Source organism: Hibiscus syriacus, unplaced genomic scaffold (assembly GCF_006381635.1).
Source record: "Hibiscus syriacus cultivar Baekdansim isolate YM2019G1 unplaced genomic scaffold, ASM638163v2 tig00010533_pilon, whole genome shotgun sequence".
NCBI lineage: Eukaryota > Viridiplantae > Streptophyta > Magnoliopsida > Malvales > Malvaceae > Hibiscus > Hibiscus syriacus.
The window spans coordinates 410,124-432,365 of record NW_024062223.1 but is presented as its reverse complement, the minus strand read 5'-3'; the positions used below and the strand labels follow the sequence as shown (position 1 = coordinate 432,365).

Here is a 22,242-nt window from a genome sequence, read left to right as displayed (position 1 = left end):
TAGAGAAATAATGTTAAAAAAGCTACTTTTGTTTCAGTTTTGGTCACTTCTAGTCGCTAATTTTAAAAATATTATATTATAGTTATTTATATTACCGATTCATTAAATTTTGATTAATTATATTATCGATTATTATATTTTTACCTATGAGCCATTAACTCTTAATCTTATATATATATTTATATATAGAATACTTTAAAAGCATTATTTAGCTCATCAACATGAACAATATTAGATGATAGTTAAAAGTAAAACATGATATATAAATGACGTGTTATTTTAATATATCACGTGATGAATAGCGATGAGCTAGAAAATAAGTAAATTGATAGGATTGATATTAATAATTTTACGTCATGATTTAATCTTAACTCACATGTTATGTTATAAAATGATATAATAATTTAAAATTAAATGTAACGATTAATAATTAGGAGGTAATTGTTAATGAGTTATCATAGACACAGTAATCCCTAAGTAAGAATTTTTTTTTTCTTTCGATTTCTAACATTTTTATCCTGATTAATTCATATCGATTTACTTCGCACATTTAATTTTGATAGGTGATTATCCTAGTAAAGAAATTTTACATATACAAAATTTCATACTCGAGACCTACTTAAGTGATATCAAGTTGCTTATCATTTGAATTAACTCGAATCGGTCCTTAATAAACATTCTTTTAACATTAAAGTATACTATTATAAAAAAGAATAAAGTACACAAACGATCCCCGATTATAGGATAATATTTTATTGAGTCCATTGACTATTAAAAATTATAAAATAATCTCTCAACTATTAAAAATTATAAAATGATTACTTGAATATTCATTATGTTCCAATGTAGTCCTTTTCCGTTAAAAATTTAATGATTATCTTAGCATTAACATGTTGACTGAGATACAATAGTCATTTGAAAAACTGTTTTGTTGTTTTAATCAGTTAAACCAATTATGGCCAGCTCGAATATTGTCTAATTCTTGGTTCCACTAAAAAAACGAATTAACTAATAACCGAACTTTAATAAAAAAATTAAACGTTAGCCGATCTAACATTTAATTATTCAACTGATTAATTGAACTAAAATTTGATTTTACCGATTGATTCGAATAAACTTGAATTCAAATAAAATTGAACAATGAACACTCCTAATCGGGACGGAACACGGTACGAACGACATAACGTAATAAACACAAGGTAATACATTTAAAACGTGTACAATATTCATATTTGCATACTTGATTTATCACCTAGAGAGAGGATTTGCCTGATGATGTTTCTTTAGTTGAACTATAAAAACAGTATATAACCTGCCGTCGAAGCCACTCGGGTTTTTTCTCTTCCCATCGGTCCGAACAAATTCCGAAAGGGAATAACTAAACGTTTCTCCAAATTATGATATTAAATCACTCACCGGTTTGAAAGTTCGAACGTAAAATTAATCTCACCCGAATCACCCCGACAGACTTTTCCTGTTCCATGGTAAATAACTCGTGTCTCCGTAAGGCCTGCAAACAGCAAGATTATCGATCTGTTAACGACTTCATAACATTTCCAAAAATCCGAGGAGATGCTATCCACCGGATAATGGTGTAGTCTTTGAAGGGTAGAGGTCATTACCTCTTGAATTTTTACCTTCGATATTTTAGATGGAGCAGCGTAAAGACGATGGCGAGGACAAGAGAAGAGCATCCGACAATGATGCAAGCATGGCCGAGGAAGTTGTTCTTTCCCCCCAACCAGCTTGATGTTGAAAGAACAAGCTTCTTTTTACCGCCAAAACTGTAAGTGTTGTAGTTGTTCATTAGATTGACTACTATGACATCATCGACATCCAGATCCTCTTCGATTCTACCGTACAATTTCCGGAAGCTAGGGAGAGCGGATGTACGCATCCATACAATAAGATCCTCCTGGTCGCTTAGCTAATGATTTTAATGCATCCATTTTTACAGCAGCCAAAAAGAAAGAACAAAGAAATGTGGTTATTGCAGGATATGTCATCGGTCATTTCGAAAACATGTATTTCGAGTAAGTAATGATGATAAAAGAATTGGAAAGAACAGGGTAGCAGGTCTCGATACCAAGCTAATACTTACAGGAATTTTTGGATACAGTTTCCCGCCACCGATCAAGGTTCCATTTTGGAAACTGAAAGGATGAACGTTTTTTCCAAATTTGTGATCTCGATCACTCTTCCATGCAATGTTCTTCCTGTTAACTTTAAGTTCTGCTCTCTCGCGAATAAATGTAAATGAATCATTAAATAAACTCCATGCTATCAATCCACAAGGAACAATAGGTTGACCGTTGTTCAACTCAACAGGTTGACAGGAACTCGTGTCATGATACTTCCGACCATGCAAGAGTTGCTTATCGCTTCTGCTTTTGACATACCTAGAAAACATATAAAACAAAGGAAATGCAAATCGAAGAAACTACGGAGAATAAACATAACTTTGGAGTAATTGTAAATAACAAATATAACTAAACTACCACGGCTGAAAAGAGTGCAGCGTGCAGCAATTTAAAAGCTCTGGATCAATTTAGCATCAACGTTGACCAAGCTAAAGCATTAAATGGTTAAGCAAAAGAGTCTGTACCTTCGATGGTTCTGATAATAATTATCGAGCTGATAGTAAATGTTAATTGGAGCTTTCATGTACTTGCGAACCTACAAAGCAAGTTATAGATGCAAAATAAACACATATGAAAGGAAAAAAGAAGAAGACACATTTCACAGATCAAAGATTTCAACACGTTCCTTTAACAAGTGTAACCAGAAACCTATCACAAGCAGCATTTTTAAGACCCACGGAAAGGTATTCTACGAAGAACAACGCACCTACATTTGAAGAAATACCAACCACAAAAAGATGCATAGATGACCACAAGTACATTGGATAATTCTTGCAGACAAAATTGAAGGGGGTAAAAACAGCATTTTAAACTTTGTTGGATGCAAATTTAATTCATCGAAAAAGAATATAATTTGATTTCACCAACTACTTAGAGTTTGATAGGCACAGTAAAGCAACTTTGTGATACATTAGTTCAGCTAGCCTTCCTTCCAATTTGAATAAACTAAACTTTCACTGATAATCAGATGTTTTAACTCGGTAAATTTCAAAGCCTAAGAATAAGTAATAATCCGGAAGGAACTCAATTGCAGTCTTACACTGCAAAATGGTTGAAAATATAGCTTGGCCTACAGTGAATTGCAAGACACTTTCCATAGCGAATCCCAGATGGTCAGGATAATACACAGAAATGACTATGCCAACTTAGAGGTTACTTACTTGAAAAGGTAGTCAAGATTGCCCTTCCGAAAATATATCAAATACAGAAAGGAAGTATTACCTTCATGAAACGCGAACAATTCTTGGGAATTGAGTCATCTTGGATATATGAAATTTTATCAATTCTAGATGACTCGGGTACACATTCAATATCATATCGGTCCACAATTTCAACAACCTACCAATCAAATAAAAATAGTTATTCACAAGTATGTTCTCGATATAACAACAGATGCCACGAAATGTATTATAACAATAACTAGGCAGAGATAACAAGAACCAAGGAATGGATAATTACACTATGAGAAGCACGCAGAGTAACCAGGCCAACAGGAATGAAAATTAAACCCATAAACAAAAATATCGTAATAACCTGTAGAAATGAAAGTGGCGCTTATCAATAAAAATAGATAATAATCAGCACTAAAGACAGCCACCACAACAAAGTGCAAGTTAAATATTAGCCAGAGATAAATAAAAAATTCAAGTATTAAAGAAAGTTGTCATGCTCTCACCCATCCTGGTGTTAAGACAGGTTTGCAAGCTGGAAGACTTTGCTGAGTAAACAAATAAAATGCTGCAAAATGTTTATGAGGTATTATTTGATTGCTCAGCAGACTAAACAGCAAGTCCAACTAATCCTGAAAAACAATATTGGAGATGATAGCAGACAGCTTTCCTACCACTTCATATAATATAGTACTTCTGATATGAAAACCAAATTTTCAATAAGAGGCAGGCTCGGACTCAGGTGGAGTATCTATGCATATGCATTCATGTATGTCTATGTATCATCCAACCGTCTGCTGTTAGCAGTTAGAAATTAGCATAACTATCCATTCATTTAAATTTTCAATATGTTCTAAACAATACTCGATGGCTATTATGGAGAAAAAATTTAAACAATGCACCATCATTCCACTGATTATTCTCACTGCTGCAACTCCCCAAGTACAAAAGATTTGATGACAAATGCTCGTATACATTAATTTAATAACAGCCACTGTTGCATGTGAGGGTGCAGCCACATGGTTGAACATATTCGCTTAACACTTTTCGATGTACAAACTGGTAGAAAAATGCAAACAATGCAGGTAGTGGACACATATAAAGAACAAAAGGACTCGTATTTTGTACCATTTATGTTTGTCTATATGTCTTCACATGCAGGTGGAGCGTGAGAACATGCACAAACACTAGGGAAGCATGCATATCTCTGCCTTTACAGCCATCTTAGGTGGTACCACCTATGTGGTGATCTCTTAGAGTGTCCGTTCAAGGGAGTGTGTGTTGTGCGTGTATCTAAATAAAACCAAACCAACAAAGATATGAAATAAAAAAGCCTCAAGAGTCCAAAAACTAAAAACAAAGATTCAAAACAGAAAAATAAACAAAACAGAAAAATAAACCTGTTTCCCTGATTCTGTATCTCTCTCTATTTGGATCTGTCATTTCTGAAAACTCAGCTTTGTTCTACCACCCCCACCAAAATACAACAATCCCTTAACGCAGCCTCTAAGTTTTCTGGATAACAACACACCAATCAAATCAGCAAAGCAGAAACCTCCACACAAGCCATACCAGAAACAAAACCTCATTTTCATGCAGGCATTTTTAAATGAAAAAGTTCGGCATGAAACCTCAACTATAATAGAACACAATTCAAATACATTCTACATTTCATCGTCTTCATTGTTCGATTCACATTCAACAATTCTCCGGACACAAGCATTTTACAGTGTTGATTTCCATTACATCCCCTTTCAGTTCCACGGTTTGCTTCCCTTAGGTTACAATTTACAAATTCATAAAGTTATAGCTCCAATTAAACTCAAAACATAGCTCAATCTTAGCCGGCTTCAATTTCAAAATATCTTATTTTTTGCAATTTCAAAGCAAGCAAACGGAGCATAAAGTTACGGATCACAAATTACAATAATTTCATTAATCCTGATTCTAAAACAGTAATAATGAAAAAAAAACTACTTCCTGAAAACTAAATAACAAACGATCCAGAACATTAAGTAAGCTTCACATTTATTTTCTCTCACATTCACGGCAATCTCTATAGCTAGGATCAAATTTAGGGGAAAAAAACGAAAACGAGAAGCGAAGATCGAGAGACTTACCTGATGTGATGAGAGATATGAAAACGAGAGGCGCGTTAGGATTCCAATTTCCCTTTTATTCGATAATTGAACTGAAAGTGAAAGTTCTTTGGTTGAGGTAATTAGAATCTTTCGAATCTATCTATCGTGTTTTCAATTTCTTCAAGAGGGAAAGGGAAGGGAAGGGGAAGATGACGAAGTCAAGCAGCAGAAAACTAAATAAATAAATATTCGTTTTATTTGGATTTTGATTAATTCTTTTCCGGTAAATTATGCATTTAGTATCTAAACTATTAATTTTGATTCATTTTAGCATCTAAACTTTAATTGTTCCAAATTCATACCTAAAGTTTAGTTTTTGTTTCATTTTAGTAACCGTTCAAAATTTAGTGTTCAGTTTAGAAAGACTGAAACTTTAGGTACTAAAATGAACAAAAACTAATAGTTTAGGTACTAAACACATTAAATTTTAAATAACAAAGTACTAAAATGAAATAAAAACTAAACGTTAGGTATGGTTTTGAAAAAGTTGAAAGTTTAGATAATTAAAGCGGACTAAAATTAATAGTTTATGTACGAAATGTATATTTTACCCATTCTTTTTTTCATATTTTTTGTTATTTAAATCATTTTCTTATTTTTCTTGGATTTTGAAAAATAATATATTATCAAATTATACATTATTATTTTGAAAAAAAAAGTAAAAATATAACTCATGAAAAAAAGTTGTGTATTATATTTTACAATTGATTTTTAAAAGGGTAAAGTTACTTTTAGTTGTTGAATTTGATAATTTTTTTCTTAGTTTGGTCCTTGAATATTTTGGGGAGGAAACTAAGATCCAACATTGAAAGAGCCAATTTTATTTATATTAAAAGAACATGGACATATTTAATACTTAAACCTAAAAATTGAGAGAACTCAAGACCTTCTTTAACTAATGTTTAAATTGAAAATGATCTAAAATAGTATTGGGTAAAGTACATAAATGGTCTCTTAATTATATGGTATTGTTTTATTAAGTCATCGACTATTAAAAATTACAAAATGATCTTCTGACTATAGAATGTTGTTTTGTTAAGTCTCTCGACTATTAAAAGTTACAAAACAGTCACCACTAGTATTCATTATGTTCAAACTTGGCCTTTTCCATTTTCTTACACTTAAACCTACAGTAAATTCATGAGTAACTCTTATTGTCTTCCGTTTTCTTCTTTCTTTTTGACCCATTTCCTACCTCTATTCCTCCCCTCCCCCACAATTAGCCACCGGTTGATGCATACACCGGCCGGAAAGGATCGATGATAGCGCGACTGAGTGACCGAAAATGATGGACGAGTCCGTAGAGAACCGGTGTCTCCTATTGAACATCACTACCTACAATGGAACTTGGCATTGTGACAACCCTTTCGGCGAAACTCTCCCGCTCTTTATCACGCAGCTCGCCGTCATCTTAATCATCACTCACTCCCTCTACCACATTTTCAAGTAGTTACATCAACCTCGAATCATCTCCGACATCCTCGTAAGCGACATTTTCTCGAATGTTCGATGTTGTTACCTATGTGTATATGTTAGCAGGGTGGCATATTGTTAGGTCCATCTGAGCTAGGGAGAATGATGTACTTTGCGGATTTGTTTCCGACACGGAGCGTTATTACGGTTGAAACGTTGGGGTTCTTGGCACTTGTTCTTCACATGTTCTTAGTCGGATTAGAGCTTGATTTAACCGCGATCGGTCGGATAAGCAAGAAGGCAGTGGTGCTCACTATAACAGGCCTTTTCCTTCCCTTGATTGCAGGGATTGTTTTCTTCTATTTGTTGCGTGAACTTTTGGACCACAAGGCACATAAATATTACCACCAAGAATGTGGTTTCTTGTGGGCGGCCTCGTTGGAGGTCACGAGTTTTCCGGCGGTCAGCCAGATTCTATCTGATCTCAAGTTGCTCAACTCCGAGAACGGACGTCTGGCGTTGCCGATCGCCCTCATAAGCGACTTGGTTTCGTGGATTCTAGTTGTGATTTTGATACCATTTTGTAGTAACCCGTTACACGCCCGTATGTTATCACTACGACAACGGCCTATGTATTGGCCTCTTATTACTCTTTTCACCCGTTCCTCGCATGGATCGTTAATTACACTTCTGAAGACAACAAAAACTTCAGCGATAGTTACTTGCGTTTTGCTCTCGTCAGCGTCGTTTTAAGCGCGTCCGTTACGGATGTCACCGGTACTCACCCAATCGTCGGTGCTTTCATATTCGGGCTCATCATGCCTGATGATCTCGCCATCGTATTGAAGGACCGGTTCGCTTACTTCATTTCCGAACTATTGATGCTGGTTTTCTTCGTCATCGCCGGCCTCCGAGTTGACATCTTCAAAATAACAAAGTGGAGCCTCGTATTCTTCGTTGTAATCTTACTTTTCTCCGTTAAGGTCATCAATTTCCTACCGGTCTCGGCCGTCTCCAACATTAACACTAAAGATAGCTTTGCTCTCGGATTACTTATGAGCACCAAGGGAATATGGGCCGTTCTTATTGTTCTCACTGGCTTGGACCACAAGGTACCTTCCCTCTATATTTCGATGTCGGTCTTTTATTATATTCGATTTAAAAATTTAGTTCTTATACTTTAATTTGATCGTAATTAGGTTTTACGGGACGGCGATTATGCAGTGACGATAATTGCGATTCTATTCATGAACAGCATAATTGCTTCCACCATTGCTGCCATTTATAAGATGACCAAAATTTTTGTAAAGAGGAGTAGTAGGAGCATCAAAGAAGCTAAAAGTGAAGCCGAGTTACGAATTCTTGTATGCATCCATTCTTATTGCAACGTTCCGGGTATACTAAAGCTCCTCGGTGCCACTCATGATTCTCGACGTAACCATATGACGGTGTTCACCCTCCACCTCATCGAGCTCCCGGGCCGGCCGGCGGCGATGATTATCATGCATGACTCGCATACTCCCCGGTTTGAAGACTCCGGCACGATGACCATGTTTACAATAGCTCCGAAATCGATCAAATCGTCACGGCCTTTACCGAATTCGAGAGCAAGACTCGCAATGTCCGGATCCAATCACTCACCACGGCGTCACCGTTCGTGGCCATACACGGGGACATTTGTAGTTTAGCCGAAGACAAGCATGTGACATTCTTAATTTTACCATTCCATAAAAGAGCAACTAAAGAAGGGACTCTACGGGAGACCATCACTTCCTTTCGGAACATAAATCAAAATGTGCTTCTCAATGCTCCGTGTTCGGTCGGAATATTCATTGACCGAGGGCTCGAAGAGGCCAAAGTCTTGGATCCCGACGAAGGAATCCATGACATAGCAGTGTTATTCCTTGGCGGAGTCGATGATTGTGAAGCATTAGCTTATACATGGAGGATGTCAAGGAAGCCTGGAGTTAGCTTAACCGTTATAAGATTGTTAGAAATAGATCTCGGCGATTCCTTGAAGGAGAATGACATCGACGACGATTACATAAACACGTTCCGAACACAAACCGCCAACCAAGAGAAGACTTTGCACGACGGGAAAGAATTGACTGTCACATTGAAAGAAATGGAGAACAAATTCGAGTTATTCATCGTGGGGAGACGAGAGGGGCTAAAGTCATCGATAAGGACCGAGTTACACGACATGATCGAGTGTCCGGAGCTCGGGGTCATCGGCGACTTGTTGGCGTTATCGGATTCAGCCACGAGCTCCGTCCTAGTGGTGAAGCAATTCATCGAAGCCATCGATAGCCAAGTGATAGAAGATTTGGTCCGGTGGTCGTTGACCGAACGGTGATGTACTTCGGGAGTCGGCGGCTAACGACGGCAACTAGCAATAGGATGTGGACGCAACACTATGATTCTAAAGAGAAACTGGAAACGAACCATGGAGTTGATGATCATCCATAGGAGGCTAGAAAATCAGGATAGTTTTAGCTATTTAAACAGCGAGATTACGTCATTTAGTGTTTTTCCTTCCCATTTGTTTTATTTTGTAAATTCTTTGTAATCTTATAGAGAGTGTGTGTATATATATTAACAAATATTTATATAATACAATATGTAAACTATTCATAGTTTTTAAACCTTTTAGAGTTAATTGTATCACATGTCCCAAATTTATTACTCGTTTCAAATTTATCCCTAAACTTTTTAAATATTTCAATTTAATCCTAAATTATATGTATATATTAATCACATCTCTTGTTAATAAAATCATTAGGCCAAGTTATATTATTATATGGTTGAAAAAAATAAAATTTAGGTTAAACTATTATTGAAATGGATTACATATTTGGATGAATTTGGGTATAAAATTGGAAGATCTAAAAGTTTAGGGACCAATTTAGAATGTGATTCATAGTTTGGGGATGAAATTAGAATGTTCACAAGTTTAAGTACTAATTTAGGATGAGAGTCATAGTTTGAGGATAAAATTGAAATGTTTAAAAGTTTAAAGACTAATTTAAAATGAGAATCATAGTTTGGGGACATATGATGAAATTAACTCAACATTTTAATAAAAGATAATTACACTTTTTCTCTTAATTTTCCCTCATTGGTAAGTTGTTCATCATTTTACTTTCAATTTTATCGATCGACAACATTACCAAATTTAATATTGGTTGTCGATACCAATTTTTTCTATTGTCATTTTATTTTATTTTATTTTTTTTTGTTTTTAATAAGTCTGCATGAATGTCACACTTTCATGTCTTTATGACATTTTCTTATGCTTTTTGACACGTTTTTCGATCGTTTGACCGTTGTTTTCATTTGTCTTTTACCAAGGGGTGATTTGATATCGTCACGACTGATCAAGATAACATTTATATGTTATATTGTTGATCCTCCCTGCTTTAAACTCTCGGAATGGATTTTGATACCCGTTATATGTTTGTGGATAACTTTTCACGCTATTCGAGATTGATTTACGATTTGACGGTAATCTTTCAATAATTTGATTCCCTTTTGTGATTTGTTTATCGATACGATCAGACTATTATATGCTTATTTGATTCTTTTTTTTGTATAGCTTTTCACGTCGCTCGAGTTTCTTGGTTAGGTTTTCATCTTTCCTTATAAAATCCTTATATAATCTTAAGTTGCTAGTTTTGTTTCAATGATTATGAGAAATTGTCTTAATTATATATTTTAACTATATGTTTAATTTACGATTATGATTATAAATTTTCATTATAATTTTAGATATTAACCTTAATTCTTTTTTTTTCTTCTCACAACAATAAAAATTGCATTTAGTATTGAATTATGTCGCATAGAATCTACATTTTCATCAATGAATGACCCAAAAACTTCAAAACAAAATTCAAAAGGAAACACAATATATGCAGGGTTTTCTGCAATGTTACAACAGAATGGAAGATAAAAGAAAGATTTACTTCCTCTAACTTGCTTGCCTGCCTGTTCTGTACCATCGACGTCTCCGCCGGTCAAAGGCCGAAATCGCTAGTTTCAGCTCGACGGGGAAAAATCGAGGCCATTTTTACTCACAGTTGTTGCAATCATATTTTTATTTTTGCTCTAACTCGATGAATCATGCTTTCTCAGGCCTGTAATGGTGGAACCAATATATGTGGGTTAAGAACATGGTAAATTCTGATAATCTCTAGTTCGGAAGAAGCTGCGTCGCAGAAAAGAAACGTCGTTGTAGAATTCGGAAATTAGTTACTGGTTCGTCGGGATTAAGAGCTTACAGTTAAAAGAGGAATCTGAAGAAGAATGAGTGAGGTGCAATACAAGCAGAGGGAAATGGCTACTCCATATATGAAATTATATAGCAGCCGTTGGTTGTCTTTTGTTGGTATGATAGTGGACTTAAGTGTGTTTGTTAGTTCGAACAATCGATGAGATACCTGCGGAAGGGCAAGATGAATGGCCAATGAACAAATTAACCGTTCGTTCGACAAAATTCGGAAGAGCGGAGAAAATTTGCTTACCAAGACATAAATGGCAGTTGTGAGAATAAAGTTGAGAAGTGGATATTCTGGGATAAACGAAAGAAGCCATTTGGGTTGTCCGTTAGACACGTCTGACCTGCACTTATGAGAATGTTATAGACCTGTAAATTTGCTACTCTTTCACCACTGAACCGGAAGCAGAACTATTTATCTAGGTTAACTTATATAGATTTTGAGTAACCAATTTAAATGACGAAACTTTGAACGAACCTCAGCCAGATATGAAACTGGGAAATGTAAGTCTCTAAAGTTATCTTGCCGAGCCACCTGAGAAGCACGAAAGTGTAGCATAATTAGGCTTAAGTGCAAAATAACAACGGATGCACTGATCGAATGATTTAGTCATAGTGTAGAAACATACGCAAAGAGAGTCAAAGAGTAATTCCTAAGCTGCTGGGTACAATTCCGCAAGCAAATGTAGACGCTAGAATCACAAGAAAGCAGAGAAGAAGATAGTCAGATGACTCAGATCCCAAAAATCAAGCTGAAGTATTCGGAGTAAACTACAAAAAGAAATCCTTAATACGCACGTTATCGGAATCCAAGATGTGTAGGGATGGTATTTGTTGTATGTAACCTTGTCGAGCTTGTAGATATATTCGTACCACATATAGCCAACCTGACGCATATAAGAACATACACAACAAGAAGAAGCTTCCATCAAAAACCAATAAGCATAATCGGAATAATAACGATCGAAAGATCAGTCAACTTACGAATGAAGAAACTGCAATCACGCTTGCTTTGATTGAGATTTTCTTCTTGGGTTCACATTCCTCCAACTTTTCCATCCATTTCTCGACCTAAGATTCAAAACATTGTAATGAGATTGTTACTTGTGCACCAAGTGACATGACTTTCGGGTAGCTAAAAAGTTTTAACAACTTACATTGGGGTGATAATAAGCATATATCATTCCGATTATCCATATATAGCGGTCGAGACCGGATCTAAAATGCCACTCATACAAACGAGGGAGATCAGGTTTTGCAGGATCTGTGTAACCTGCCATTTGAAGGGAGAAAAATAACTGATATAAGCAAACGGCTATAATGTATCGAAGCCAGGGGTGGAGGCAGATGGGGGCTGGCAAGGGCCATGCACCCCCCTAAATGGTGTAATTTCATTTTTATCCCCTTCAGATTCAAGTTTAAAGATGGAAGTAACGGTAGAATTCCCTTTTGGCCCCATCAAAAATCATAAAAGAAGTCGAAGAAAGAAGCAGGCAGGTTGCTGACCTAAAAGGAAAGCCAAAGGACTCCAGAATACTTCAAAGACTCCAGGAACTTCCCAAATAAAGATAACCGTGAGAAAACATGCCAGAATTTTCACGGCCATCACCGAAGGTTTCTCATTATACTTGTTGAAAATCCCAAGAGCTCCATACACCATCAACGTGAAAAGTGTGTGCATTGGACAGATGTAGTAAAGCATATAGTCATTGTTGAGAACAATGCAGCAAAACGCCACAAAGAAGTTTAGCCGCCACATCATCTGCATCAAATTATAAATGATCTCGGGTTTTCTTATAGGTATAAAAATATGAGATACACAACTGGAGTGCTGTTATGGCATTTTATCTCAAAGAGAGAATATTACCTGGGTAAAACGTGCTAAACTAAAATCCTTTCTAATATAATAGTATGAGAAGTTGCCAAATCCAGTCATCCAAACATATGCAGCAATGAAGACACGTATTGCATTATATATCTCCGTTGCAGCAAAGTAATGGTACATTAGAAATAGGACCTGTAAAAGCCAAAAACACATGTAAGTGCAGCTGATTAAACTCCAAAAATCTATTTGGTGCAGAAGAGAAGGTCAGCGGATATCATGGATTCCCATGGAGCTGCAAACAAAAGCAATGTAATAATCTGATAAAGATTGAAATTGACCCATGCGATACATTGCAGATCTAAAGATCATCCAACAAAAAAACACTCACCTGCATCCATCCTTTCCATTCTTCAGTCTGATGCCTACTGAGGTACTGCATGGCCTTTCCTGAGAATGCTGATTTATCATTATGTTTCGTCAAAGAAGTCATTGCTGAAACTATGATGAGAATAGCATAAAGGAAGAGGAAAAGGTCACGGTTGTACTTCTGCAGAACAGAACACACATAAGAAATAATACACATTAGATAAATAATTCCCTTCTTACAGATTAATATCCTCCAAAAGCTGAGTAATCAAGGAAGAAGCAAGTACAAAGGTAAGAAATAAGATTGCTTATACAAATAACATTCGCCTAGAAGGAAAGTAAGAAAAACAATGAGGTCCGAGGGTACTGGAATGTGAAATTTACTTGAAGAGCTTTTACAAAACCAGGAAACCCAGATTAAATCATCTTATGTTCCATAGGGAAGGGGAGAGGAATAAAAACCAACAAGAAAGCACAGATGAGATCATGACCAAAACGCACTACAAATATGATTACATATAAAAATGAAAATCAAGACCCTATTAGGTATGCAGATGCAACAGTATACTAGGGAAGCTTTTCAGAGAGAAAGAGAGAGAGAGAGAGAGGAAATCATGAAAACCAAATTACAATCGATTGCACAAACAAGTACAAATGCACCTTGGTAGATTCTCCTAGTAAATTTGTGCGGTCACATATATAGAAGTAAACTAGGATAGCACCAAATTCAGCCCTGCATTAGATTGAATAGTGAAAAATAAGACGAAAAAGAAATCTGACAAAAAAAGTGTATTTCTGCATATGACTAACATTGCTCTCAAAATTGCTCGATTTTCCATCAGAAAAGAGTCTTCCATAGTCAAAAACCTGGAAAATCATAAGAAGTTAATAGTAAGATAAATGTAAAGAGCATGATAGGGGAAAACTCCACTAAAACACTGAAACCAAAAGAAAGAAACCTAATCAAGTTTGTTTTTGATGGTTGAACTATGGACTTTAGCAGATGCTGATCTAGTAAGACCTCCTTCAAGCAAAAGAACCCGATCATCGTCTTTAACTGTCTCGTCTCCTAATTCAACCAGATTATTGTCTGAATGGCTGCAAATTGAGACACGGCCGTCAGGATCAGCAAATAATGAAGTCAATAAATCCAACGAATATAAGGCTTATCAAATTTGTGCATTAATTCAAACTCCTAAGAGAAGCATTTTCTTACACTTTAGAATGAGATGCAGATTTTTTGTGCTCTAAGACATATGCAATGAAAATAGGAATAACTCCTAAAAGAAAAGACACCTGCAACATAATAAAAAAAAAGCTTCATCAAGTATTTCAGGCAAAAATAGTGTCTATGAAAAAATGAAATAAGCAAAAAAGTGCGAAGAAAGATAAGATAACACATGCACAAGAACAAATGAAATAATTAAAGCTGGCATAGGGCAATCAAATATAGACATACAGGCATGGTCAAAGAACATTAAAAGAAGAAAAAAGGAAACTCCTATTTGCAGGTAAATATTGAATAAAAATATGATTCCCTAAGTTCTTTTCATCAAATATCAAGTAAATTTTCAAAAACTTTCCCAATAATTGAAAGACTAGTATTATCAAAATAAAACCATAATACATGAAATCATTCTCTAAGCTGTCACTAAGCTACAGGCCATCAAATCTCTTCACACTTAAAACCAAGAACACAGTTATGTGAACCAAAAAATGGAGAGAGTTAGAGAGAGAGAGAGTGAGTCTTGTAAAAGCAAGTTTTCTGTCGTTAATTTTAGAGAGGTTCATGGAGGATTTACTTGGTCAGCTTTCGTTGATAATCTTAGCAGGAGTGTGCGTCGTAGTGATTTATGGGCTCGTTTTAGTCATTTTGGTAAAGTTATTAAGGTGTTCATTCTGTTCATCAATAACAGACCGCGGTATAAGGTTAATACGTTTGCGTTCGTACATTTCGCAAGCAAGGAGGATCTGTGTAATGCAGTGGAAAAGATGAACAACGTCTTGATTGATGGGAGGAGGATTTCAGTGGCGGTAGCCAAATATCAGAAATCATCTAGGTCAAAGAGGCAGATTGATGGGAGGGCGGATGGGGTAAAGAGTGGTGGTATCAGTGGGGAAAAGGTTGGAAGAGTGCCTTCTTCAGATGGTAGGTCATATAAGGAGGCGGTTGTTGGGATGTTGAAACAGTCAGAAGGTGTGCAAGAAGAAAGTCATTTTAATTCGAAGGAGTCGAAAAACTCTAAGGATGTTTTTATCCCGGTGGAGGATAGGGTCTGGCTGAGATCGTCACTTACTGGTATTTGCAAAGATATTTTTGAATTTTATATTGTGCAGAAAGCCTTAAGGAATGACGGAATCAATGTAAAGGTTGTCAGGTGGGGTTTTGCTAAGAATGCGTGTCTGGTTGTGTTCCAATTGGTGGAGGAGAAGAATTTAGTGATGGAAGGAAAATGGGAAGCTTTGTCCTTTTGGTTTGAAAGGTTGGAGCCTGTTTTGGATGAGGAAAGCATACCCCGAGCTTTTTGCATGATCTCCATGATAGGAGTTCCTTTAAATTGTTGGTCCGTTCCGTTCTTCACTAGGGTGGTATCCAGGTGGGGTAAGTTAGTAAAAATCAAAGATGAAACTGCTCAGAGTTGATTGTAGAGTTGCACAGATGCTTCTCAGGGTTGTTAGCCCTTTTGATATCCTGATCACACTACCATTACTACGAAGGAAATTTTTGATAAAAATTAAGGTTGATGGTGGGGATGTTTTCTTTCCTGAATTTTCAGAAATGGTTGAAGAAGATGTTCCAGAAGATCCTTGGGTGGAGAGATCCTCCGTTTGGAGTCTAGAGGATGTTCAAGCGCAGCATGGAGGTCACGTGGGTTGTCAGGAAATGTCAGAAACCCATAATAGGGTGCAGGAATAGGTACTAGGTTCACAACTTGGTAATATCACAGAATCCGAGAGAGTTGTCTCCTCTAAGCATGAAAAGTCAAAAGGTTGTTTTGAAAGTGAGAGAAGCGGGAAAAGTACGGGGGAGGATCTCTATAAGCAGGACATAGTTGACCAGGGGATTGGGCTTCATTGTGGGCTTGGAGAACATCGGTTGAGTTGCCTGGATCAAGAAAAATGCCAATTAACTATGGGCCGATTTTCTTTTTCACCAGATACAGTTAAGGATTCAATAAGGAATGAAGTTGGAGGGGTGTCTGCGGTTGGTTTTAAGTTGATAAGTTCAAGAGCTGGTTCACAAACATGTTCTGCAAGCTCTCTATCCATGAAGACTGCTCCGGTTGGAAGGAAATTAATCAAAAGTCACAGAAAAACTTATTGTAGGTCGAAGGATAGAAAGATCTGGAGTCAGGTTGTGCAGGTGTGTAATAATTGGGTAGAGCTTTAATTTCTAGAGGTTGTCTTTCTGAAATTTCAGAGGTTGTTGGTTGTTCGGTTAAGGATATGGACAGGTCTAGGGCGATCAGACCTTACAGGAGACTTAAAAGGTCTCTCATTAGGGAAGCAGTAGATCATGTTAGTGTTGATACAATATCCTCTTCAGCTTTTCCCTTGCTGTTGGAGGAAGCAATGGCTACATGGGAAGTTAGTAAGATATTGGAATATTTCAAAGAGGGAAGGAAGCTTTTATACATAAGATGTTGAATTGGAGAAAGGGTTGAGTGGGCTACTTGTCCTTAAGCGTCGTAGGGCTATTTTGGGTTATTATCACTATGAATATCATGACTAAGCTAAGTATCTTGTCTTGGAACGTTAGGGGGTTGGGTAAGAAAGAGAAACATAGGGCTGTGCAAAAAATTGTTACTGAGAAAAAACCAGTGGTTCTTTTTCTTCAAGAAACAAAACTTGAAAAGATACCAAGATCTTTCTTTAGGCGAAGTGGTTTGAATAGGCTGCAGGGGTTCATTGAGTCACCAACTTCAGGCTCATCTGGTGGTATATTAAGTTGTTGGGATGAGAGTACGTTTGAGGTTGAAGATCAGCATATTCATAGGAGGTTTATTGCTGTCTTGAAAGTTCAATCCAATCATCTTAGGTGGGCTTCATAATGTGTATGGTCCGTCTGTGGAGGAAGAGAAGGCTGGTTTTTTCGATGAACTGGAAATGTTTTTAAGCGGGTTCAGTTTCCCTTTGTGTGTGGGTGGGGATTTAGAGGAGAAGATAGGCAGAGCTCAGAACATGAATTCACTGGAAATTTTCAATCACTTTATTCAGCAATCGGGGCTTATTGATTTGCCACTTGTTGGGGGGAATTTTACCTGGAGTAGTAATCGGGAGTCGCCGACTTTTGTAAAATTAGACAGGTTTATGGTGAATTCTAATTTCTTAGCAGAATTTTCCGGTTTCAACCAGTTTCTATTGTCTAAATCTATCTCCGATCATAATGCAATTAGTTTGGAGGCTGGGGAAGAAAATTGGGGTAAGAGACCCTTTAGACTGTTTAGTTATCTAATGAATGAGGATGGTTTTGAGAAGATGGTTGCTGAGTCTATTAAGGTGTTCAAGGAAGAGAAGTCATATGCTGGAATTTTTAACATTCTCAGGAATACTAAGGTTGCTATTAAGAGCTGGTCTGGGGATAGAAAATAGTTTCCTCGAGTGGATATTTCAGTGATACAAGATAAAATTCATCATATTGAAATGAGGTTGCAACAAAATATGTCTTCCAATGATGTTGTCATTTTGACAGAGTTGAGGTTCTTGCGAAATGAGCTTCGGAGACTACTCAGAATCGAGGAGCAAATTTGGGTTCAAAATTCGAGAGAGAAGTGGGTTAATGGTGGAGACCGTAACTCTAAGTATTTTCATACTTGCGCATCTATTAGGAGGAGGCAGAATTCTCTGCTAGCTCTAAATATTGATGGTGTCATTACCAAGGATCCATGTACTATTAAGTCCAGTGTCAGGGAACACTTCTTTAAAGTTTTTAACTGTGGTTCAACATTGGAAGTGGAGGATATCAAGTTGGATTTTTCGAGAATTTCTATGCAGCAGAATCTTTTGTTAGAAAAGGAGTTTACAGAAGATGAGATTTGGGAGACCATTAATTCTTGCGACAGTGATAAAGCCCCTGGGCCAGATGGGTTGAACATGGGATTTTTTAAGAAGTTTTGGTCTATTTTGAAAGGTGATATATTGAAGTTTTTCCATAATTTCTATTTAGGAAAGGAGTGGGAGCATGGCATTAACCATTCTTTCTTAACTCTCATCCCGAAAAGCTCAAATGTTGGAAGCTTAGATAATTTCAGACCTATTTCCCTTGTAGGTGGGATGTATAAGATCCTTTCTAAGTGTCTTTCGAGAAGGATGAGATGTTGCATCAATGATATTATCAGTGAGACTCAATTTGCTTTTATTCCTGGGAGGCAAATTTGGATTGTTTTTTATTGCTAATGAAGGTATTGATTTATGGAGGAAGAAAGGGTTGAAGGGTTTTGTTTTTAAGGTAGATTTCAAAAAGGCTTATGACTCGGTAGATTGGGATATTCTATTTAAAGTGATGGCTAAGATGGGGTTCGGTTCAAAATGGTGCAGCTGGATTCGGATGTGTGTTTCTACTGCTTCGGTATTAGTTTTGGTAAATGGGGTTCAAACTGCTGAATTTTCCATGGCTAGAGGCCTTAGACAGGGATGTTCCTTGTCCCCTTTGTTATTTAATCTCGTTGGGGAACTGCTTAATATGCTGCTCCGTAAAGCAGTATCTTCGGGGTTATTTAGTGGTCTGGTGGTTGGTAAAGATGAAGCCTCAGTCAATTTATCTCATCTGCAATTTGCAGATGATCTCATCATTTTCTGCAATGCTTCGAGGACTTAGATTGTTAATGTTAAGAGGATTCTTCGTGTATTTGAGGTTATGTCTGGTTTAAAGCTAAATCTGTCTAAGAGCAGATTATTTGGTATTAATATTAATGAGGAAGAGGTTCTTTAGTGGGCTAATGCTATTGGTTGTTCAGTAGGACATTTTCTTGCGGAGTACTTGGGGTTGCCTCTTGGCGCTAAGAGAAATTCTATGTTGTTGTGGGATCCGGTAGTTCAAAAGTTTCACTTGAAGCTAGCAGGATGGAAGGCGAAGACTTTATCAATGGCGGGTAGGCTGATTTTATTAAAGGCAGTTTTGGGTTCCCTTCCTATTTACTTCATGTCCATGTTTAAGATTCCTTCATCGGTGATTGTCAAGCTAAATTCCATCATGGCCAGATTTTTATGGGGAGGAGGAGTTGAGGACAGAAAAATCCATTGGGTTAATTGGTCAAAAGTGTGTTCTGGAAAAAGTGTTGGTGGTCTTGGTGCTTTGGACATTAGTTATATGAATAGAGCTCTTTTAGGGAGATGGTCTTGGAGGTTTGCTAATGATAAAGAGTCAGTGTGGAAGAAGGTTATATGCTGTAAATACAATCTGGATCCAAGTTTTCTAATGTTTAATGAGAAACTTCCAACACATGCTTCTTGGATTTGGAAATCGGTGGTCTAGAACCATTTCAAGCAAGATCAGTTTGGAGCTAAGTTTCGAAGTAATTTTATTGTTCGAGTGGGGGATGGAGGGAGCATCAGATTTTGGCTTGATAGTTGGGCACATGATTCCCCTCTTAAAGTGGTTTTTCCTAGAATGTTTGTCTTGTCTATAAACAAGAATGGGAAGCTGATTGAGTTTGGGAAGTTTCGGTCAACAGTGTGGTCTTGGCATGTTCATATGAGAAGGAATTTGAGTGATTGGGAATCTTCTCAGTATGCTGATTTAATGGCTTTGATCCATAATATCACTCTTTCTCAGGAGTTATCAGATGGGGTGGTTTGGTGTGGGAATGGGGAAGGAGTCTATACTGTCAGTTCGTGTGTTAAGTCTTGTTGACCTGCTGGTTCAACAGATCCTTTTTGGAAGAAGTTCGTTTGGAGGGGATTAGTGCCTCCTAGAGTGGAGGTCTTTTTGTGGCAAGTGGTGTTGCAGAGACTGCCAGTTAAGATTGAGTTAAAGAGGAGAGGAGTCGCAGCTATTGATGATGTTGCTTGCCCTTTGTGTGAAAAGGCGGATGAAACCTCATCACATTTATTTTTTTCTTGCTTGGTGGCGTGGTCCTTATGGAATAAATTTATGAGCTTTTGGGGAGTTTCTTCTGTTTTTCAAGTCAATGCTCAAAGTTTTATGGTTGCTTGGGATGAATTGGTTCCTAATTCTAAAATTTGGTCATTCATTCTGGGGGTGGTGCTATGGACTATTTGGAAATGTAGGAATGTCGTTGTGTTCGAGGGGGGCAGGGTAGATCAGATTGATCTATTCTTTATGGCAAGATGTAGGTTGGTTGCTTGGTTCTTAGCTTATTACAAGATTGTATCTATTTCTAAGGATTCTCTAATCGGTGACCCTTCACTTGGGGATTGTTTCTCTTTATCAGGCTCTCCTATCATCAAAATTGTGTCTTGGTCTCACCCTTCAAAGGGCTTTATTAAGTTGAATGTTGATGCGGCAGTGATTACAGACTGGAGGAAGAGTGGTGTTGGGGGCATCCTAAGGGCTCATGATGGTTTGGTGTTGGGTTCCTTTCGAGAGGCTGCTGGTCCAGGTCCTCCTATTTTGATAGAACTTAAGGCTATTAAGAAAGGGTTATCCTTCTTTGCGCCGTTTCAGCAGAGTTTTAAGGACAAGTTAATTGTTGAATCAGACAGTAAATTAGCAGTGGAATGGGTCAAGAGTATTGACCGTTGTCCCTATGTGTACTTAGACATTGTGACAGCTATTGTCGATACGATTAGAGGTTTGAATGGTAGTATTATATGGGTTGCTAGGTCAGCAAATGTTGAGGCTGATAGTTTAGCTAAGGCTGGTATTGGATAGATATGATGTTTTCGTTTGGTTGGTTAGTTTATCTGTTAGGCTTTGGGTTGGTTATTGGCAAGAGAAATTGTATGGTTGTTTTTAAGTTTTTGTAATTTGTGGTTATTAATGAAATATTTAGGCACTCTTTCCTCCGCTGATTAAGGAGCACTTTGTGATCCTTTAATCATGAAGGGGTTTTAACGAGGCCTTCCATTCCTATAAAAAAAAGAACACAATTATGTGAATACAATGTAACCATAAAAATTCTTATACTCTTGTAAGAAAAAAAGAAAATCTGCACTAATTTAAATAGAGAAAATGATGTCAAACATTAGAAGTACCGTCATTTTGTTTGCATGATAACAGACACGCGTATATATATATAAATTTCAGAAAAAAAAAAAGAAAAGAAGAGAAATGATGATCCATGGAACAATATAGTGAACAAAAGTACACAATCTCAATAACAAAATAACAGAATCCTAACTTAGTATATAGAAATGACAAAGTCAATACAACAAAAACTACTAATAAAAAGTCAGCTCAAAAATCACATTGTTCATCTGAGAAACTAAATCTAAACTTAATCCGCAACACTTGATCAGTAAAAGTTCAAATTATTTCAAAACCGTACCTGTCCAGGCGTGATTGGCCCGGAAACCACCATTTCTTCTCTGGATCAAACAATACACTCCTTCAACTGTTCAAAAATCATAAATTAACAATAAAAACACGACGATAAAGAAAAAGGAGGAGAAGGGGCAATTACCAAAACAGCGAAAGAAGAACAATGGCGTAGAGTTGATCTACGAGGTGATCATAAATACGATCAATAAAGTAAAAGAAGCAGAATTGAAGACTCGGATCTATCAGCAGCTTGGTTGAAGAGTAAAGAAAAGGTTTCGGATGTGACGTTGTTTTCACTCTCTGCAAGCAACCGTTGTTCGTTGTTGGAAGGTTAGTATTTTGCTTTCAGCTTTGGCTTTGGGCGTTTCGAAATGTGATGTTGGAGAAGACTGTGAGATCTCAGCCAAACAAAAAAATACAAATTATTCAAAATTTAAAAAGAGAAAAAGAAAAAAAATAACTCTATTGGTT

General features: G+C 36.8%; 2 protein-coding genes and 1 pseudogene across 4 annotated transcripts; 1 reads left to right on the top strand and 2 right to left on the bottom strand.

Moving 5' to 3' along the window:
• Nucleotides 1–1,241: 1,241 nt before the first annotated feature.
• On the bottom strand, nucleotides 1,242–5,603 carry LOC120204091 (putative ALA-interacting subunit 2). Of its 3 annotated transcripts, none has more exons than XM_039204172.1 (9): nucleotides 5,431–5,603; nucleotides 4,711–4,825; nucleotides 3,817–3,878; nucleotides 3,600–3,674; nucleotides 3,363–3,479; nucleotides 2,606–2,676; nucleotides 2,102–2,399; nucleotides 1,623–1,927; nucleotides 1,242–1,510 (listed from the first exon to the last, which is right to left on the bottom strand). In XM_039204172.1, exons 2-8 carry the CDS (start codon nucleotides 4,751–4,753, stop codon nucleotides 1,634–1,636), a joined length of 960 nt encoding a protein of 319 aa, XP_039060103.1. In that variant the 5' UTR covers nucleotides 4,754–4,825; nucleotides 5,431–5,603; the 3' UTR covers nucleotides 1,242–1,510; nucleotides 1,623–1,633. The 3 variants fall into 3 exon arrangements, with proteins under 3 accessions (XP_039060103.1, XP_039060102.1, XP_039060104.1); XM_039204171.1 differs by having other exon boundaries at nucleotides 1,243–1,510; nucleotides 1,638–1,927; XM_039204173.1 differs by lacking the exon at nucleotides 3,600–3,674 and having other exon boundaries at nucleotides 1,243–1,510; nucleotides 1,638–1,927.
• Nucleotides 5,604–7,029: 1,426 nt separating this feature from the next.
• On the top strand, nucleotides 7,030–9,220 carry LOC120203972 (cation/H(+) antiporter 15-like). Its single transcript, XM_039204094.1, has 4 exons — nucleotides 7,030–7,468; nucleotides 7,561–7,976; nucleotides 8,064–8,389; nucleotides 8,599–9,220. The coding sequence occupies exons 1-4, from the start codon at nucleotides 7,030–7,032 to the stop codon at nucleotides 9,218–9,220; spliced, it is 1,803 nt and encodes a 600-aa protein (XP_039060025.1).
• A 1,476-nt stretch (nucleotides 9,221–10,696) lies between these two features.
• Nucleotides 10,697–21,841, bottom strand: LOC120204088 (annotated as a pseudogene).
• Nucleotides 21,842–22,242: the final 401 nt, after the last annotated feature.

Coding starts and splice junctions, on each gene's coding strand:
- LOC120204091 (XM_039204171.1), bottom strand. CDS start 4,753: ATGACAGATCCAAATAGAGAGAGATACAGAATCAGGGAAACAG. Junction 3,480..3,599: donor CTCTGCGTGCTTCTCATAGT/GTAATTATCCAT, acceptor TTTGATTGGTAG/GTTGTTGAAATTGTGGACCG. Junction 2,677..3,362: donor ATTGTTCGCGTTTCATGAAG/GTAATACTTCCT, acceptor CTTGCTTTGTAG/GTTCGCAAGTACATGAAAGC.
- LOC120203972 (XM_039204094.1), top strand. CDS start 7,030: ATGTACTTTGCGGATTTGTTTCCGACACGGAGCGTTATTACGGTTGAA. Junction 7,469..7,560: donor TAGTAACCCGTTACACGCCC/GTATGTTATCAC, acceptor ACACTTCTGAAG/ACAACAAAAACTTCAGCGAT. Junction 7,977..8,063: donor TCACTGGCTTGGACCACAAG/GTACCTTCCCTC, acceptor GATCGTAATTAG/GTTTTACGGGACGGCGATTA.